The sequence below is a fragment of the Callorhinchus milii genome, unplaced genomic scaffold (genome assembly GCF_018977255.1).
Source record: "Callorhinchus milii isolate IMCB2004 unplaced genomic scaffold, IMCB_Cmil_1.0 Scaffold1, whole genome shotgun sequence".
Classification (NCBI taxonomy): domain Eukaryota; kingdom Metazoa; phylum Chordata; class Chondrichthyes; order Chimaeriformes; family Callorhinchidae; genus Callorhinchus; species Callorhinchus milii.
Window position 1 is genome coordinate 63,417,075 of NW_024704742.1, and position 19,321 is coordinate 63,436,395.

Here is a 19,321-nt window from a genome sequence, read left to right on the forward strand (position 1 = left end):
TGTGTAATTTGTTTCTATTGTATTACTTTTAAAACATTTCTTCAAGAAGTCTGTATATGTATGTATGTGTGTATGTGTATGTATATATATGTGTGTATGTATGCATTTATGTATGTGTGTATGTGTGTATGTATGTGTGTGTGTATTTATTTGCGTGTCTATGTGTGTATGTGTGTATGTATGTATTTATTGGTGTGTGTATGTATGGATTTATTGGTGTGTGTATGTATGCAAAATCATTTCACTTTCATTGGTATATGGTTTCCATATGCTGGGGCGGGGCTGTGTGGGGGCGGGCCTGTGTGGGGGCGGGCCTGTGTGTGGGCGGGCTGTGTGTGGGCGGGGCTGTGTGTGGGCGGGGCTGTGTGGGGGCGGGGCTGTGTGGGGGCGGGGCTGTGTGTGGGCGGGGCTGTGTGTGGGCGGGGCTGTGTGGGGGCGGGGCTGTGGGGGGCGGGGGGGGGGGCGGGGCTGTGGGGGGGCGGGGCTGTGTGGGGGCGGGCTGGTGTGGGGGGGCTGTGTGGGGCGGGGCTGTGTGGGGGCGGGGCTGTGTGGGGGCGGGGCTGTGTGGGGGCGGGGCTGTGTGGGGGCGGGGCTGTGTGGGGGCGGGGCTGTGTGGGGGCGGGGCTGTGTGGGGGCGGGGCTGTGTGGGGGCGGGGCTGTGTGGGGGCGGGGCTGTGTGGGGGCGGGCTGTGTGGGGGCGGGGCTGTGTGGGGGCGGGGCTGTGTGGGGGCGGGGCTGTGTGGGGGCGGGGTGTGTGGGGGGCGGGGCTGTGTGGGGGCGGGGCTGTGTGGGGGCGGGGGCTGTGTGGGGCGGGGCTGTGTGGGGCGGGGCTGTGTGGGGGCGGGGTGTGTGGGGGCGGGGCTGTGTGGGGGGGGGGTGGGGCGGGGCTGTGTGGGGGCGGGGCTGTGTGGGGGCGGGGCTGTGTGGGGGCGGGGCTGTGGGGGGGGGGGGCTGTGGGGGGCGGGTGTGGGGGCGGGGCTGTGTGGGGGCGGGGCTGTGTGGGGGGGGCTGTGTGGGGCGGGGGCTGTGTGGGGTGGGGGCTGTTGGGGGGCGGGGCTGTGGGGGCGGGTGTGGGGGCGGGGCTGTGTGGGGGCGGGGCTGTGTGGGGCGGGGGCTGTGTGTGGGCGGGGCTGTGGGGGGGCGGGGGCTGTGATGGGGCCGGGGTGGGGGCGGGCTGTGTGGGGGGCGGGGCTGTGTGGGGGCGGGGCGGGGCTTGTGGGGGCGGGGCTGTGTGTGGGCGGGGCTGTGGGGGGGGCGGGGCTGTGTGGGGGCGGGGCTGTGGGGGGCGGGGCTGTGGGGGGGGCGGGGCTGTGTGGGGGCGGGGCTGTGTGGGGGCGGGGGCTGTGTGTGGGGGCGGGGCTGTGTGGGGGGCGGGGCTGTGTGGGGGCGGGGCTGTGGGGGGGCGGGGCTGTGGGGGCGGGGCTGTGGGGGGCGGGCTGTGGGGGGGGGGCTGTGTGGGGTGGGGCTGTGTGGGGCGGGGCGGGGCGGGGCTGTGTGTGGGCGGGGCTGTGGGGGGGCGGGGCTGTGGGGGGCGGGGCTGTGGGGGTCGGGGCTGTGGGGGCCGGGGTGGGGGCGGGGCTGTGTGTGGCGGGGCTGTGGGGGGCGGGGCGGGGCTCTGTGGGGCGGGCTGTGTGTGGGCGGGGTGGGGGGGCGGGGTGTGGGGGGGGCTGTGGGGGGGCGGGGCTGTGGGGGGTCGGGGCTGTGTGGGGCGGGGCTGTGTGGGGCGGGGCTGTGTGGGGGCGGGGCTGTGTGGGGGCGGGGCTGGTGGGGGCGGGGCTGTGGGGGGCGGGGCTGTGGGGGGGCGGGCTGTGTGGGGGGGCTGTGTGGGGGTGGGGCTGTGTGGGGGCGGGGCGGGGGCGGGGCTGTGTGGGGCGGGGCTGTGTGGGGGCGGGGGGGGGGGCGGGTGTGGGGCGGGGCTGTGTGGGGCGGGGTGGGGGCGGGGCTGTGTGTGGGCGGGGCTGTGTGGGGGCGGGGCGGGGCTCTGTGGGGGCGGGGCTGTGTGTGGGCGGGGCTGTGGGGGGCGGGGCTGTCCTTCCCCAGGTCCCCAGTGTGTGTGTGTGTGTGTGAGGAGCGGTGACGTGTCAGGAGATCAGAGCTCATGTGTATATATAGCAGCAGATCCCAGTGCTCACTCAGCGCCGGGGATAGCGAGTACTCACTGAGCTGTGAACATTGGCTGCTGGTGACTGCTGGTGACCTGTGACGACCAGTGGCGGCTGGTGACTGGTGACTGGTGGCCGGTGGCCAAGTCTCTGACCAGCAGCGGGTTACTGTGACTGCACACCCCGCAGCCGCTGCGCTGGGAGCCGCTGTTCGCTGACGGACGTCTGGTGGAGCAGAGAGGAAAGCTGTGGCCGGTGAGAGGGCGGAGGGGAGGGGAGGGGAGGGCCGCCTGCGGGGTGCAGCCGCTCCTGGGCTGCGGTTTGTGCACAGGGAGGGGCCCAGGGCTGGACCAGCAGAGAGCTGGTGCTGAGACCCCCGGCAACCAGACCATCCCCAAAACCTGCCACAGTTACCAACTTGATGTCTGACAGACACACTGTCAGGACGGCGGTGGTCCTGGAGTCCAGGGGGGAGGCAGAGAGGTAGAGTTGGGTGTCATCCGCACACATGTGGAAGTTGACCCCATGTCTGCGGATGATGTCACCACAACAACAACAGCAACAACAAGATTCCATTTATTGAGCGCCTTTCACGTCAGGAGGACGTCCCAAGGCGCTGTACAGTTGGGTCAGGACCCGAGCATTGGGGGGAAATGGTCAGGGTGAGGGGAGGGAAGGGAGGGAGCGAGGAGGGGGTAGAGAGTCGAGAGGGGAGCTGAAGGCTCGGTCAAAGAGAAAGGTCTTGAGACCGGCCTTGAAGGAGGAAAGGGAGGAGGCGGCGAAGGCACTGGGGGATAGAGTTCCAGAGCCTCGGGGCTGAGAGGCTGAAGGCCCGGCCACCGATGGTAGGGGGGTTGGGGCGGGGGATGTGGAGCAGACCAGAGCCAGAGGAACGGAGGGTACGGGCAGGTAGATAGGGGGATAGTAGGTCGGAGAGGTAGGAGGGAGCGAGGCCATGAATGGCCTTGTAGGTGAGGATGAGGATCTTGAATTCGATCCTCTGGGGGATGGGGAGCCAGTGGAGGCGAGCGAGGGTGGGAGTGATGTGGTCCCGAAGCCTGGTGCGGGACAGTACACGAGCTGCAGCGTTCTGAATGACCTGCAGCTTGTGGAGGGAGGTGCCGGGAAGGCCGGCGAGGAGAGAGTTCCCATAGTCCAGCCTTGAGGTGACAAAGGCATGGACCAGAGTTTCAGCAGCGTGAGGGGTGAGGTAGTGCCGTAGTCTGGCGATGTTCCGGAGGTGATGGAAGGCAGTGCCAGTTGTGGCGCTGATATGAGGGAGAAAAGAGAGCTCAGGGTCGAACAGAACCCCGAGGTTCCTGACTGGGTTTGAGAGGTTGAGAGTGCAGCCTTGGATGCACGAGGGGGCTATAGATATCAAAAAGGAAGGGACCAAGGACAGAGCCCTGAGGAACGCCACACGAGATAGAGCGAGGGCTGGAGGAGAAGCCGTTTGGTGGAGATGGTATGAGAGAGATGATCTGAACCAGTCATGGACTGAACCGTGAAGATTGAGGTGAGAGGAGGCGGTGGAAGAGGATAGAGTGGTCAATGGTATCGAAGGCAGCAGAGAGGTCATGGGGGACGAGGAGGCAGAGGGAGCCCCGGTTGCAGATGGACAAAATGTCATTTGTCACTTTTACAATACTACATTCGTAACCCTCCATAACCACAAGGTCATCGAGTTATCATACTAAGTGTTTCCTTGATTTACATCTGCAAAAAAAGACCATCTAGTTACACCTCACCTTCCTACACAGCTGCAACAGAAACGGCACCGGCATTCGGTGATGGGGAGCCAGAACTGATGAGATGTGGGTACAGAGTTTGGTCCGGGTCAGTATGCGGGCAGCAGAGTTTTTAATGAGCTGGATCTTGTGAATAGTGGAGCTGGGAAGATTAGCGAGGAGTGTGTTTGAATAATCCAGGCGGGAGGTGATAAACGCATGCAAGAGAGTTTTGGCTGCATTTGGGGTAAGGTACAGTCAGGCGGGCAATGTGGCAGAGGTGGAAGAAAGTGGTCCTGGTCAGATTATCTTTACATTCATTAAAGGAGGTGATGCATTTCGATATCAATTATCATATGTTATTCTTTATTGCAGGCATCATGAATTATTCCAGATTCATCAACGTAATAAGTGCAGCAAGGTTACCATCTCCAATAAGAGAACTGTGTAAGTAACAGCACAAATCTTCAATGTGAATAAAACCTGATTAAAATAATGCTGTTTATGAATTAAGATACGGAAGTACCTGTAATCCCCATCTGTCTTTTAATAATCCTTGCATTTGATATAGCGCTTTTCACGTCGGGAGGACGTCCCAAAGCGCTTCACAGAATACACTGTAAAGTGAATTGACTGTATATTTGTGGGCGAACGCGGCAGCAAATTGCGCACAGCAATGTCCCACAAACAGTCGTGGATTGAAAATGACCAATTTATTATTGTTTTTGTTTTATAAGTGTACAACAGTGCCAACCTGATTCAGTTGGTTCTGAAGGCTCTGGGTTGATACTGTACACCAGACTTTGAAATCCCATTGTGTAGGCTGACACTCTGGTGCACTGCTTTGGGCATGCTGCATTGCATATCGCCCCCAAAATACACAGTCAGTTCTCTTTACAATGTATTCTGTGAAGCACTTTGAGACGTCTCAATGACGTGATAAGGCGCTATATCAAATGTAAGGATTATTATTGTTTGATATGTTGTCCTTCACATAAGATGTTAAACCGAGGTCCTGTCAGCCTGTTCAGGTGGACGTTAAAGATCCCATGTCACTGTTTGAAATGAGAAGGGCATCTTTCACAATGTCATGGACCAAGTTTTTAAAAAATGGTAATCCATTTCATGGCTGTTTCTCGGACATTACCGTGTGCAAATTGGCTGCCGCATTCGCCTACTAATAGACAGTCACTACACCTCACAGTAAAATCAGAAAACTTTTGCCCTGCCGGGAATCAAACCCAGGTCTCTCACTTGCCAGGTGAGTGCTCTAACGCTGAGCTACAGGACTTCAATGAAGTAAAAGTTTCAGTTAGTGTGTTAAATTGTTTACATCAGGATTAAAAGGTTTGGAAGCAAGACAACTTTTTGTCATTGTTCGGTTTACTTTCTTGGGGTCTTGACTGACATGTTTATTTGCGCCATCTCTAACCTTGATTGGTGATGTACCTCAGAGTGTCTCCTTTATGTCTCGGAGGTTCCCGCCTGTCACTGATGTTTATGAGGGTTAGGGTTGAGGGTGGCAGAGAGAGTTGGGTGTCGTCCGCTAGTATATGAAAATGAACCTCACGCCTGGAGATAATACTACCAAGTGGGAACATGTAGCTGTTAATCCCACCTGCTATGTTGTTGCTATCTTTTTGCCGTCGGATGAGTGTTTCATGTTTTAGTTTGGTATTTTTACTTTAGGTGTGGTACAGCAAAAGCTCTTTGGTTCAACTACATAAGCCCTTTTTGGCTTAACCAAAGTTAACCCTTTAATACAGCTTGAACTGAACTGTAAACAGCCACTGTTTTTCCTTACAGGTATAAGAGCCACAATGTCTGCGTTTGCTAATAATATGAAAATAGGGCATGTAACAACAACAACGTGAATTTATCTAGCGCCCTCCACGCCGGACGGCGTCTCAGAGCGCTTTACAGAAACGGATCCCGGGGCCGAGCCAGGGGGAGGGGGAGGAAGGTGACCAAAAGTGCGGTCGAAAAGAAAGGTCTTCAGCAGAGACCTGAAAATAGGGAGGGAGTGAGACGAAGGCAGTGAGGAAGGCAGTTCCAAGCAAGGGGAGTGAGGAAGGGAATTCCAGAGCCTCGGGGCATAGTGGCTGAAGGCACGGCCGCCGATGGTGGAGCGGAGGATTCAGGGGACAAGGAGGAGGCCAGACCCAGAGGAACAAAGGCAACGAGTACTGTTTTGAGGAGAGAGGAGGTCAGAGAGGTAGGGGGTGCAGAGGGGTGCAGGGACTTGAATACGAGGGTGAGGATCTTGAAGTCGATCCTCTCTGGGATAGGCAGCCAGTGCAGTCTGGCACGGACTGGGGTGATCGGGGAGCAGAGTTTTGTGCGGGTGAGAATGTGGGCGGCAGAGTTTTGAATGGTTTTGATTTTATGGATAGTAGTGGATGGGAGACCGACGAGGAGGGCGTTAGAGTAGTCCAGCCAAGAGATGACAAAGGCATGGACCAGGGTTTCAGCGTCTTTTGGGGAGAGGTATTGGTGGAGATGGGTTGATGCGTCGGAGGTGGAAGAAAGCAGTGCTGGTGAGGGACCGGATGTGGGGGAGGAAGGATAATTGGGGGTTGAACCTGATGCCAAGGTTGCGTATGGGATCATAGAGTTTTAGAGGGAGGTCGGGTAGGTGGAGGAGGTGAGATCCGTGAGATTTTAGATGTTGACGGGAGCCAAAGAGTATGGCTTCCGTCTTGTCAACATTCAGCTGAGGAAGTTTGCGCTCATCCAGCCCCTGAGATCTGACAGGCAGGCTGACAGAACATCAGGGGACTGGGGGTCGCAAAGAGAGGTGGAAAAGTAGAGTTGAGTGTCATCTGCATACATGTGGAAATGTACCCCATGTCTGCGGATGACGTCCCCAAGAGGGAGCATATAGATCAGAAAGAGGAGGGGCCCAAGGATGGATCCTTGGGGTACCCCGCAGGTAACCGGGTGAGAGCGGGAGGAGAAGCCGTTTGTTTATTTATTTGAGAGGAACGGACATTTTGAAGGGAAATGAGGTGGGTTTGCTGGAGGGGGTGGAGGGAGGAGACAGTGGTGCGGAGAGGATTTTGGGTTGTACAGGAGAGATGGTTGTGGAGAGTGGTGTGAGTGGAGAGTTGGGGAGGGTATGTATGAGGGAGGGGGAAGTTGGGTTTGCCTTAAGGAGACGGTTTGAGCGGAGGGAGTGAATGATTGGACACGTGGGGTTGCTGCTCTGGGACAACCAGTGCCGGGAGCCATGATGGGCCCGGCAGAGGATGCCCAGGCTGGAGTAGAGGGAAGTGGTGATGGAGTCGAGGAGAGAGAGAAGGCGGGGAGGGCGGTGGGAGACAAGGACAGAGGGGCAGTAGCGGATTGAGGGGGGTGGGAGGAGAGACATAGAGGGGAGTGGGAGGAGAGACATTTATAGTGGAGGGGGAGGCTGGGGTCGGGGCGGCAGCCAAAACGCATACGCAGAGACTGGGAGCGAGTGATCAGCGGAACGGCATCAGCCCTCAGGCTCAGCCTCCCAGGTCATGGCCGGGATGGCAGTGTTTAATTTTTTTTTTAACTATGACGTCACGCCGCCGTCACTTTGTGAATCGCGCCACCACATCACTTACCTCCCCCCGCGCTCTCCTACCTCCACTCCCGATTGAGTGGCTCCTCACCTGGCTGTGCTTTTATACACAGCCATGCCTCAGCTCCGCCTCGCGCTCTCCTACCTCTGCTCCCGATTCATGTAGTTAACAGTGAAGAAGAGTGGAAGTAATCGGGGGATAATGTAGACCGACTAGGTTTGTCAGTACGTCTTGGAGGAGCAGATTGGCAGATGGCGCCAGGGATTCTTCCCACTTGACTCCTGTTGACCCTGTAAGCCAAAGCCCTAACAGGTAGACTGGTCTTAAATGGGTCAGCAGTGAGAAGCTTGCCAGACAGTGCTCTCAATGCATGCTAAAATAATAATAATCCTTGCATTTGATATAGCGCTTTTCACGTCTTCTGGACGTCTCAAGCGCTTCACAGAATATGTTGTACAGTGAATTGACTGCGTATTTTGTGGGCGAAAAGTGGCAGCCAATTGGGCACAGCAGTGTCGTGGAGAGAAGTGACAATTTCTTACTTTTTTTTCTTGAGGGATTATTATCAAGCATGAGGAGTAGGGAAATTTGCCCAAGATTTCGCCCTGCCGGGAATCGAACCCAGGTCTCTCGCTTGCGAGGCGAGTGCTCTAACTACTGAGCTACAGGACTCCGCTGCTATGTGGTTTTAGCTAATTAAACTTCATAAGCACTCTGATGCACACTCTGTGATCCCCAAGCTTTGGCTCTTGCCATGCAAGCAGTGGTCGAAACAAAGCAAATGCTAATAATGAGGTCTCACAAATACACCAAGACCAATAAAGCAAATAAAAAACATAAAGACACAATCATGTAAATAAAATTATGGCTTCGGCAATCACAAAAGGATACGATATGAGTAATAAAGTTCAATGCAATTAATTAATCAGATTGATAATTAATAATTAATCAGGCTGTGATTAGGAATCAACTTGTTAACGTGGTTCGATCAATGTTGATTATAGAATATCTCTTCTTAAGATCGGTTAGACTTGTCTTCTTCGTTCCCAAACTTAGATCTTTTTAGCCATGTCTGCCAAGTCAGCAGTGAGACCTTCAACAACTTGTTTTTACCATTCATTGTAGGGTTAAAAACATATCCTCCAAGGTCGGTATGCTCCTTTTGTTCTTGGCAACCTTCATGTACTGATGTTAGCAATGCGCTTGAGAGTCCATAGAATCAGTTCTATTTCAACCAAACAAGTCATGAGCCTTTGTGATATTATTTTTGGTCAACTTAAGAGAAACCGGAATTCTGGGTTTGCAAAATGTCCAGTCCCCACCTCGAGTGGGTCAAGCTGACAACACAGCCCACTACCACCATCAGAATCTTCACGATTCACTTTTACCTCAGCCCCACATCAATCCCTTCAACTAATATTAGCATCTGTTCCAGGAGTTCATGTTCTGAGCAACAGCAGCAGCAGTGAAATAGCTCCCAGGTCTTCTCTCGACTGTTGTGTCTTGTTTATGTTGCGCACATCGGAGAATGGTTCAATTTGTTAGGGTATTGGACTTGTTTGCAACCAAGCCTCCACCCAGAAAATAAGTTCGATCTTGACAAACCAAAATGGCAGATTTTAACAGTTTATTAAGCATACGAATAATGTTGGTTATACAGAATTAATGCAATATAAAATAACAGAGCAATACTACCTGTCCTTCTGCAGTCTGCCCTGAAGAGGTCTCTACAGACCACCCCTTTGCCCAAGCTTATATATCTTTTTCTTTTCTTTGTCTGCCTTATTTGGGCTTGTTTCTCACTATTCCAGTGCTTAATCAGAACACTTTCTTATCTAAAAGTACAGAAAGAGAAGGCTAATCAGGGCATACAACTCCTCTTGGTTTAAACCAGTTTGTCTGGCATTTGGCGCCCTTGGAGTTAACCTCTGGTAACCTTCTGCCGACCACTGCAGTTTGTGTTACTTGTAAAGACATATATACATTCTAACAAAGAGGCAATTTGAATGTGTGTTTCCCTCCAGGGAGTCTTTGCATTCCATCTAATACACAGAGAAAATTTCTATGTGTAGGTGGCATACATATATGGAAATATCAGTCTGATTTGGATACTCTTATGTATGCTGATTGCCTTCCATGTATGTCAGATACCTGTCCAACAAAAAATACTCAATTTGTACAGCGAGGTCATGGTGGGAGAATTTGTTGTTGTTTGCCAAATAAATAGCTATTGAATTCTCCTTGAATTTCCTGGCACAGTTTGTTTCCACCACTTCTATGGCAAACCCATTCCACCTGTTCAACACTTTCTATGTAAATAAATTAAATTGTCTTATTAAATTGTCAGTAAATACAAGTTACTTCATGTTGGTAGTAAAGATAGGAGGCACACATACATACTCCATGGATAAGGTACAACTTATCAAGGGAGATGCTGAAAGGAACCTGGGGTGTTAGTTGACTCATCGCTCAATGTGTCATATAGTGTAAGGCAGCAGTGAATTAGGCAAACAGAATGCTATGTTGTATTGCCAAATTAGTTGAGTTCAAATCCCCAGAAATCACACTCCAGCTGAAAAGTGCTCTGATCAGACCTCAGAGTTGAATCTGCAGTTCTCGTCTCTGCCACAGCAGAAGACTTGTCAAGGCACTAGGATTCCACTAGATGGCAACATTCATTAAGCTCTCGAAGTCGGAATATTTATACTTTTCTCACATATAAAAATACAACAACAAAATTACATTTGTATAGCGCCTTTCACGTCGGGAGGACGTCCCTTTTATATTTTTTTTCTTTTGTCTAATTTTTAAAGTTATTTTAGTAGGGCATTCCATGTATATTCCAGACATCTGAAATAGGCCGTGCTTACTGTATACATATCCAGTAGAAACCTGGTTTGCGGTCACCTCAGTAATCTCACAATTGTGGGTACATTTTCACAGTCTCTTTCATTGTCAGTGTTATAAGATACTCTGCCTGTCTGCTTCAGTGAACAGGACAACGGTCATTGATTGTGGCCAGTACAGTGCCCTCCTTCGCATCAAACGGGGTACAAACATCCACCTCCGCTACTAACCTGTACAGGACAAGTGCGCTAGGCCTCAGGCTTCTCGCGCTATTTCCTGGACACTGCTATTGTGGGCGGAGTGGGCTCTGGTCGGCATTCACGGCGCGGGGAGTGTTGGGATCGCAGAAGCAGCACGAGCAGAAAATAACATAACATGTAGGAGCAGGAGTAGGCCATTCGGCCCTTCGAGCCTGACCCACCATCAATCATGGCTGACCTTCTAATCTAACTCCAGCTAATAACCTGACCCTGCCTTATCCCCATATCCCTTAATCCCTTTTGCAATAAGAAATCTATCTATCTCAGTCTTGAATATGTTCAAGGACTGAGCATCAACAGCCCTTTGGGATAGTGAGTTCCATACATTCACCACCCTTTGAGCGAAGAAGTTCTTCCTCAACTCAGTGCGAAAGGGCTGACCTCTGATTTTAAGGTTGTGACTCCTGGTTTTAGTTCCTCCAACCAGGGGAAACAATCTCCCACTATCTACTCTATCATGCCCTTTGATGATCTTATAGGTTTCTATAAGATCCCCTCTAATTCTTCTATATTCTAGAGAATATAGGCCCAAATTGCTCAGCCTATCCTCGTAACTCATCCCCTTCATCCCTGGCACTAACCGAGTAAATCTACGCTGCACCCCCTCCAAGGCAAGTACATCCTTCCTTAAATGAGGAGACCAAAACTGGACACAGTATTCCAGGTGTGGTCTCACCAGGGCCCTATACAGTTGCAGCAAGACTTCCCTACTCTTATACTCTAATCCTTTCATAATGAATGCTAACATACCGTTCGCCTTCCTAATTGCTGCTGCACCTGCAGACTAACTTTCTGTGATTGGTGTACAAGGACACCCAAGTCCCTCTGGACGCTAACACATTCCAATCTCTCCCCTTCTAAAAAATAACCCGCTCTACTGTTTTTGCTACCCAGGTGGATGACTTCACACTTCCCTACATTATACTTCATCTGCCACCTACCTGCCCAATCACCTAACCTATCTATGTCTCGCTGCATTTTTTTAATGTCGTCCTCTGTGTTGGCACTTCCTCCTAGTTTTGTGTCATCCGCGAATTTAGATATATTAACTTTGATGTCCTCATCTAGATCGTTGATGTAGATGGTAAATAGCTGAGGCCCAAGGACTGATCCTTGTGGCACTCCACTAGTCACATCCCGCCAATCCGAAAAGGACCCGTTTATCCCTACTCTTTGTTTCCTACCCGTTAACCATTCCCCAATCCACGTTAATATGCTCCCCCCAATTCCATAGGCCCTTATCTTTTGGATTAACCTTTTATGCGGCACCTTATCGAATGCCTTCTGGAAGTCCAAATAGACCACATCCACTGATTCAACCTTATCTAATTTACTCGAAATATTCTCAAAAAACTCTGAGATTTGTCAAACATGACTTCCATGTAAAGCCATGTTGACCTAATTATATTGTGCTCCCCTAAATACCGCACTACCACATCCTTAATCAACGATTCTAAAGTTTTTCCTATCACTGATGTGAGATTAACTGGCCTATCGTTCCCCATCTTTTCCTTTCCACCTTTTTTAAATAGTGGTGTGACATTTCCAATCTTCCAATCCATGGGGACTGTTCCAGAATCCAAGGAATTTTGGAAGATCAGACACAAGGTCTCCACTATCTCAAAAGCTACCTCTTTTAAAACCCTGAGATGCAAGCCATCTGGACCAGGGGATTTGTCACTTTTTAGTGCTAACAGTTTCCCTCGCATCAATTCTCTACTAATGAAAATTTCCCTAAGTTGCTCCCTGTCCTTATCCCCTTGGTGCATCTCTATTGTTGGCAGATTTCTAGGGTGAAGACAGATGCAAAGTACCCATTTACTGACTCTGTCATGTCCTTATCCCCGATTATAACTTCTTCTATCTCTGACCGAAGTGGACCTACATTTACCCTCACTGGCCTATTCCTCTTAATGTATTTGTAAAAACTTTTACAATCAGACTTAATGTTGCTAGCTAGCTTACCCTCATACTCCTTTTTCTCGCTCTTAATGATTTTTTTAGTTTTTTGCTGGTTTCTAAAACTCTCCCAAACTTCAGATTTGCTGCTTTTCTTGGCAGTTTTATAAACTTTTTCTTTTAATTTGATGCTTTTCCTAACTGCTCTAGTTAGCCACAGATGAATTGCTTTCCCTGTGGTACTCTTATTCCGCAAGGGAATATGCGACCGCTAAGAAATTTGCACTACATCCTTAAATATTTGCCACTATTGGTCTACATTTTTACATTTCTCCAGTCTATTTTACCTAAATCTTTCCTCATACCTACAAAATTAGCCCAATTTAAATTCAGAATACTTGCCTCGGATTTAACTATATCCCTCTCTAACTTAATGCAGAATTCAATCATATTGTGATCACTCTGACCTGGAGGAGTCTTAATACCTGCACTTTTGGTATTAAATAAACTTTGGTTTATTTTACCTATATATCCCCCCCTTTACTAGTTTAAATTCCTGTTTATCTTGCTGTTAATTCGTTTAGCTAGGACATTTGTCCCAGCACAATTTAAATGCAGCTCATTTCTCTGAAAGAGCTCTTTTCCTCCAATACTTGTGCCAATGGCCCATAAAAAGAAACCCCTGAGTTCCGCACCACTCTTTTAGCCATGCGTTCAAGTCCTTAATTTGTTTGTTCCTGTACCAATTGTCGTATGGTACAGGCAGTCGTCCTGATATTACCACCTTCGAGTCCTGTAGCTCAGTGGTTAGAGCACTCGCTTTGCAAGTGAGAGACCTGAGTTCAATTCCAGGCAGAGGGCGAAACCTTGGGCAAGTTTCCTTACTCCACACAGAGCCTAATAATAGTCCCTCCAAAACCAAAAACAATAATAAATTGGTCATTTTCAATCTACGACTGTTTGTGGGACATTGCTGTGCGCAATTGGCTGCCGCGTTCGCCCACAAATATACAGTCAATTCACTTTACAGTGTGTTCTGTGAAGCGCTTTGGGACGTCCTCCTGACGTGAAAAGCACTATATCAATTGCAAGGATTATTATTATTATTATTCGATAATCTTGACTTCAATTTGGACCCCAGCTCTTCGAATTCCCTTCTCAAGTCATCTTGGCCAACTCTACCGATGTCATTGGTACCTATGTGAAGTACCACCAACGGATCCTTGCCTTCGTATTTTAAATTATCCTCTAGCCCTGCTGAGACATCCTTCACCCCGGCCCCAGGGAGGCAACAAAGCCTTCAGGTCTTCTGGTTGGAGTTGCAGATGATTGTGTCTGTCTGTCTAACAGTCTCATCCCCAATGACGACAACCATCCGCTCGTTTGCCCCAGTATTCGAGGTAGTTTTTCCTTCCACCTCACCGGCTTCCTTGTCAATACAAGTTCCAAGGATCTCATACCTGTTGCTCAAGGTTAATGCTGGATTTACTACCACTCTTTCCGTTGTCCCCCTGACCTCCTGACTGTCCATTCACCTATCCTGACCATAACCAATGTTGACTGTATATTCCCTCAGGGGAGTGACTGGCTCCAGGATGTAGCTATCCAGGAAGCACCACGGAAGGAGTTGTCCTTACGTGAGAGTGTGGACTTAATCAAAAATAGTGAGGGCAAAAGTCATAGACAGTTAGCTGTGATCTATGGCATTGGCAGAGCACAAGTTGGACGCATTCTTAAAAGGTAGGCTGGGTACATGACAGCTTTTGTTTTAAATGTGACAATGCCTTTATTTTAATGAGATTGCAAAGTATGGTTGTTGAATGTTCATCACCCTCCCCATTACCAATGCCCACCCTTAACATTACATCAGTGACCTGAATAACCCAACCTGTTTCAGTAATCAGGTCACCTCACTAAGTAAATCATTTTTGCCCAGTCACTTGAGTGACTGGATCAGTGAGATTCTGTTGTATATATCTTTGTCCTGGCTCAGTTGGTGGCATTCTCACCTCTGAGTCAGAAGGTTGTGGATTCAAGCGCCACATCAGGATTCTGAGCTCACAGACTGTTAAACCTAGACTGAAATTCCAATACAGCGCTATGGGTGCGCTGCATTATCGGAAATGCTATCCTTCAGATCAGACATTAAACGGAGACACTGTCTGCCTGTTCAGGTGGATGTTAAAGTGTGATGTGTTGCCATGGCACCATTCAAAAAGAGATCTTGGTTAACAAGACCCCCAAATAAAAATAATAAATTGGTCATTCATGTCTGTTTGCGGAACATCGATAGTACATGGGAATGTCCACGTGCAGGTGGTATGTATGGAATTCTCAGTCTGGTTTGGATATGCTGAAGCCTAGTGATGGGTTTCTGAAAGTATCAGACACTCAGCTGACTAAAAACAATTGTGGGTCTGGGACATTGCTGTGCGCAAATTGGCTGCTAGGTTTCACCTAGAGTGACTACACTTCACTGTAATAGGACTTTTTAAAAAAATTAATCATAATAAATTGGTCACTCAATCCACGATTGTTTGCTGGACACTGCTGTGCGCAATTGGCTGCCGTATTTCACCCACAAAATATACAGTCAATTCACTTTGAAGCGCTTTGAGACGTCTAGAAGACGTAATAAGGCGCTATATCAAATGCAATGAATATATTATATAAATCCTGTGAAGCTGTTTGAGATGTCGTCCAGACATGAAAGGCACCAAATCAATCATTATTATTGCTCTAACTGATGGAGGCGGTCATTGCCCGCAGTACTTGATGTGTTATTATTCATGTAAGACATTGTGTAATTTAACCTTGTATTTCTAATATTGATTTTGTTTAACTTTTAGCCGAGTTGCAGCTACTGGCTCCGCCCACTATGATCTCCTTTGCTGGTGGAATGCCAAATCCTAACACATTCCCTTTTCAAACTGCTAATTTCTCAGTAACAAATGGAATAAACATCACATTCAATCAGGATCTCATGAAAAGGGCATTGCAGTATTCGGCTTCACAAGGGTATGTATAGCTCAACGGACATCAATTTAATTACATAGGAGGTTGCAGCATAATTGTCCATTGCACTCGTGGAGAGGGTTGTGGTTTAGTTTGTGCCAAGTGTTCAATTTGGTAGCTGCCCCAAAGAAAAGTGGTCATTCACTTGAGTGTGTGTCACCCTGGTTCAATGGTTGCATCTTGTCTCTCAGTCAGAAGGTTGTAGGTTCATGCCCCATGTCTCATAGTCTAAGCTGCCACTCCACTGCAGTGCTAAGAATTTGTTGCATGGTTGGAGGTGCCATCCCTTGGATGAGATGTTAAAATCGAGGTCTGTTCAGGTGGATGTTAAAGATTCCATGCACTATTCGAAAAGACAAGGGAGTTTCTCCTGGTGTCCTGGGCAACAAATCCCCAAATAAAATTGGTCATTCTCTCCACGGCTGTTGGATTGGGTGCCTAGTTTCGCCCATAAAATACACAATCGATTTTCTTCATAGTATATCCTGTGAACAGCTTTGAGACCTCTCGAAGATGTGATAAGGCACTATATCAAATCCAAGGATTATTATTATGATGATGAGGTCAGGAATTTGAGCTCACAGTCTGGGCTGACAATTTCAATTCAATGCAGTGCTGAGAGTGTTCTGCATTGTTGGAGATCTCACCTACTTCTTCAGGCGAACATTAAAGATCTCATGACACGATTTGAAAAGAGAAGGGAGTTTCTCCTGGTGTCTGATTAACAATTCCTCAAATAGAAAAAATTGGTAGCTCACTACATTGCTGTGCACAGATTGCCTGTCACGTTTGCACATAATACACACAGTCGACCACTTTACAGTACATCCCGTGAAAAGCTTTGAGATGTCTCAACGTGATAAAGTGCTTGTAATAATAATGGTGCATTACTATATCATTTTAAGAATATTAACACAAGAACACTGAACACTCTGACGCAAAGTGTTAGTTGGCAGACAGCTTTTAAAAGAATATGGCATATTTTCATTTTTGCTTTTGTTGTTTATGTATTTGTAAGGGTTCCAGAATTGGTTTCTTGGATGAATGAACTGCAAAAATCACTTCATAAACCTCCCACCATTGATTACAGCCCTGAACACGGGCAAATGGCGATTTGTGTTACCACTGGCAGTCAGGAGGCAAACAGTAAGGTAAGACAGGGTGGAGCATGCTCTGAGCCCAGTGCTTTGCGCTGCAAGAATTGTGGTGGTTGTGCAACTTATACATGTCAAAAAAAAGCACGAGAGGTATATTAAAAAAAAATTGTTGCCAGGTGACAAAAATGTTCATGAATATTATAACTGATCAGTCTGTATGCGAAAAGAGGAACATAATTGCTGATCCGAGTTGATCAGTATGATTTGGAAAACATTTTTTCTCCACTGTCCTGAGGAAGAACCGGCTTCCAAATTAAGACTGAATTTAATTCTGCGCAGTGCTAAATTTTAAGACAAAATATGATCGCAAGTATCTCAGTAGCATCTAATCTTTACACAGATTGTCAATCTTGGCTGTTCGCAGACTAAAGGTACAAAATTCCTTCCAGTTTTGCACAGAATTGCACAAACTGTAGAGTATTCGATAATTCAGTCTTGATTGGGAAGTCGTTTTTTCTCCATTGTCCTGAAGNAAAAACGGCTTTCAAATTAAGACTGCATTTAATTCTGCGTAGTTCTAAATTTTAAGACAAACTGATCTTCAAGGTTAAGACTAGGTCTATAATAATAATAATAATCCTCATTAAATTATTTACTTTCCCAGATGTTTGAGATGCTCCTTGGAGCTGGAGATAGCATCATTTTAGATGCTCCAACATATTCTGGAACACTTGCGGCAGTAAGTTATTTCATTTTCAATGTTGCTTTTCTTGTTATGTGCTGAACACAGAAAGCTTTTGTAGACAAATTTACTTGACACCACGTTACTTTCAGGTAACAGGTTACAGGTTTTATTAAAGTTTGAACAGACAAATCAGTTACACTGTATCCCTTATACAGATATATTAGGCAACAGACAGAGTCAAAATCATATTACCCGATTCAACTCTGGGCAGCGGCAACAGCTCCTGGAACTCCCACAATCCACCACCACTCCCACTGGAGAAAGCCCTCCTTCCTTACGGACCTCACTACTCCTCCTCTTTCACTTTTAATGGTCACTTTCTTACTGGAGGTAAATTCACTCACCACTGTACATATACATAATACAGTAGAATCGATATTGATTCCAATGGGAAGTGTGCTGACCCTCTACACAACTGCCAACTATTTCAAAGTTACATCTTTTATGTGTTTCTAACTCCACCTCCGCTTGTCACAGTGGTAGTCCCCACCCTGCACAGGCTGCTTTGCACAGAGAGAAATATGGACAACCTCTGGGTAGCCTTCCCCAGCCTGCTTGTTTCCCAGCCTTGAGATAGATAGGCAGGTGTCCGAGGCTGCAGCCTTTTCTTTAAGCAATAATACTAGAGAAATTGATAGGATTAAAAACCGATAAATCCCCTGGACCTAATGGCCTACATCCTAGGGTTTTAAAAGAGGTGGCTGCAGAGATAGTGGATGCTTTGTTTTTGATCTTCCAAAATTCCATGGATTCTGGAACGGTTCCCAGTGATTGGAAGGTCGCAAACGTAACGCTGATTTTCAAGAAGGGTGGGAGACAAAAAATGGGGAACTATAGACCAGTTAGTCTGACATCAGTGGTAGGGAAAATTCTAGAGTCCTTAATTAGGGACATCGTCGTGGGGTACTTAGAAAATCATAACATGTCAACATGGCTTTACGAAAGGGAAATCATGTTTAACAAATCTTATAGAGTTTTTTGAGGATGTAACTAGCAGGTTAGATAGGGGGAACCTAGTAGATGTGGTGTATTTGGATTTCCAGAAGGCATTCGACAAGGTGCTACCTAAAAGGCTGTTGCATAAGATTGGAGCGCATGGAATTAAAGGCAATAATAATCCCTCGAGGAAAAAAAACAATAATAAGTTGGTCACTTCAATCCATGACTGTTTGTGGGACACTGCTGTGCGTAATTGTCTGCCGCATTTTGCCCACAAATATACAGCCACAAATATTCCAGGCAGGGCGAAACCTTGGGCAAGTTTCCTTACTCCACACGCCTAATAATAATCCCTTCAAAACCAAAACCAATAATAAATTGGTCATTTTCAATCTACGACTGTTTGTGGGACATTGCTGTGCGCAATTGGCTGCCGCGTTCGCCCACAAATATACAGTCAATTCACTTTACAGTGTGTTCTGTGAAGCGCTTTGGGACGTCCTCCCGACGTGAAAAGCGCTATATCAAATGCAAGGATTATTATTATTATTACTATTACAGTCAATTCACTTTACAGTATATTCTGTGAAGTGCTTTGAGATGTCTAGAAGACGTGAAAACCGATATATCAAATGCAAGGATTATTATTATTATATATTAGCGTGGATTGGAGAGTGGCTAACAGGAAGAAAACAGAGAGTAGGGTCCTTCTCAGATTGGCAGGATGTGACTAGTGGAGTGCCACAAGGATCAGTGCTTGGATCTCAATTATTTACAGTCTACATCAATTTAGATAAGGAAATAGAACTTAATATATCTAACTTTGTGGACGATACGAAGATAGGTGGGAGAGTAAGCTGTGAGAATGACACAAGAAGAATGCAAAGGGAAATAGACAGGGTAGGTGAGTGGGCAAGAAGGTGACAGATGGAGTGTAAGGTGGGGAAGTGTGAAGTTATTCACCTATGTAGTAAAAATAGAAAAGCGGATTATTTTCTAGAGAGGGGAGAGACTAGATAGTGTTAGTGTTCAGAGGGATTTGGGTGTCCTTGTGCACCAGTCACGAAAAGGTAGTATGCAGATACAGCAAGCAACTAGGAAGGCTAATGTCATGTTGGCATTCATCACAAAAGGGTTAG

The 19,321-nt window shown here is 48.1% G+C and overlaps 1 protein-coding gene across 2 annotated transcripts in view; it reads left to right on the top strand.

Annotated features, from left to right (window-relative positions):
* The window catches only part of aadat (aminoadipate aminotransferase), a 51,615-nt gene that overhangs the window by 11,205 nt on the left and 21,089 nt on the right, over positions 1-19,321 (top strand). Inside the window, exons 1-5 of one of the 2 annotated variants that reach the window (XM_042342751.1) lie at positions 2,211-2,357; positions 4,205-4,276; positions 15,236-15,404; positions 16,420-16,552; positions 17,163-17,237. In XM_042342751.1, the coding sequence (XP_042198685.1) occupies positions 4,210-4,276; positions 15,236-15,404; positions 16,420-16,552; positions 17,163-17,237 (444 nt within the window). In that variant the 5' untranslated portion in view covers positions 2,211-2,357; positions 4,205-4,209. Of the gene's footprint in view, positions 1-2,210; positions 2,358-4,204; positions 4,277-15,235; positions 15,405-16,419; positions 16,553-17,162; positions 17,238-19,321 lie in introns of those variants that run through there. The other variant, XM_042342753.1, reaches the window with a different exon arrangement.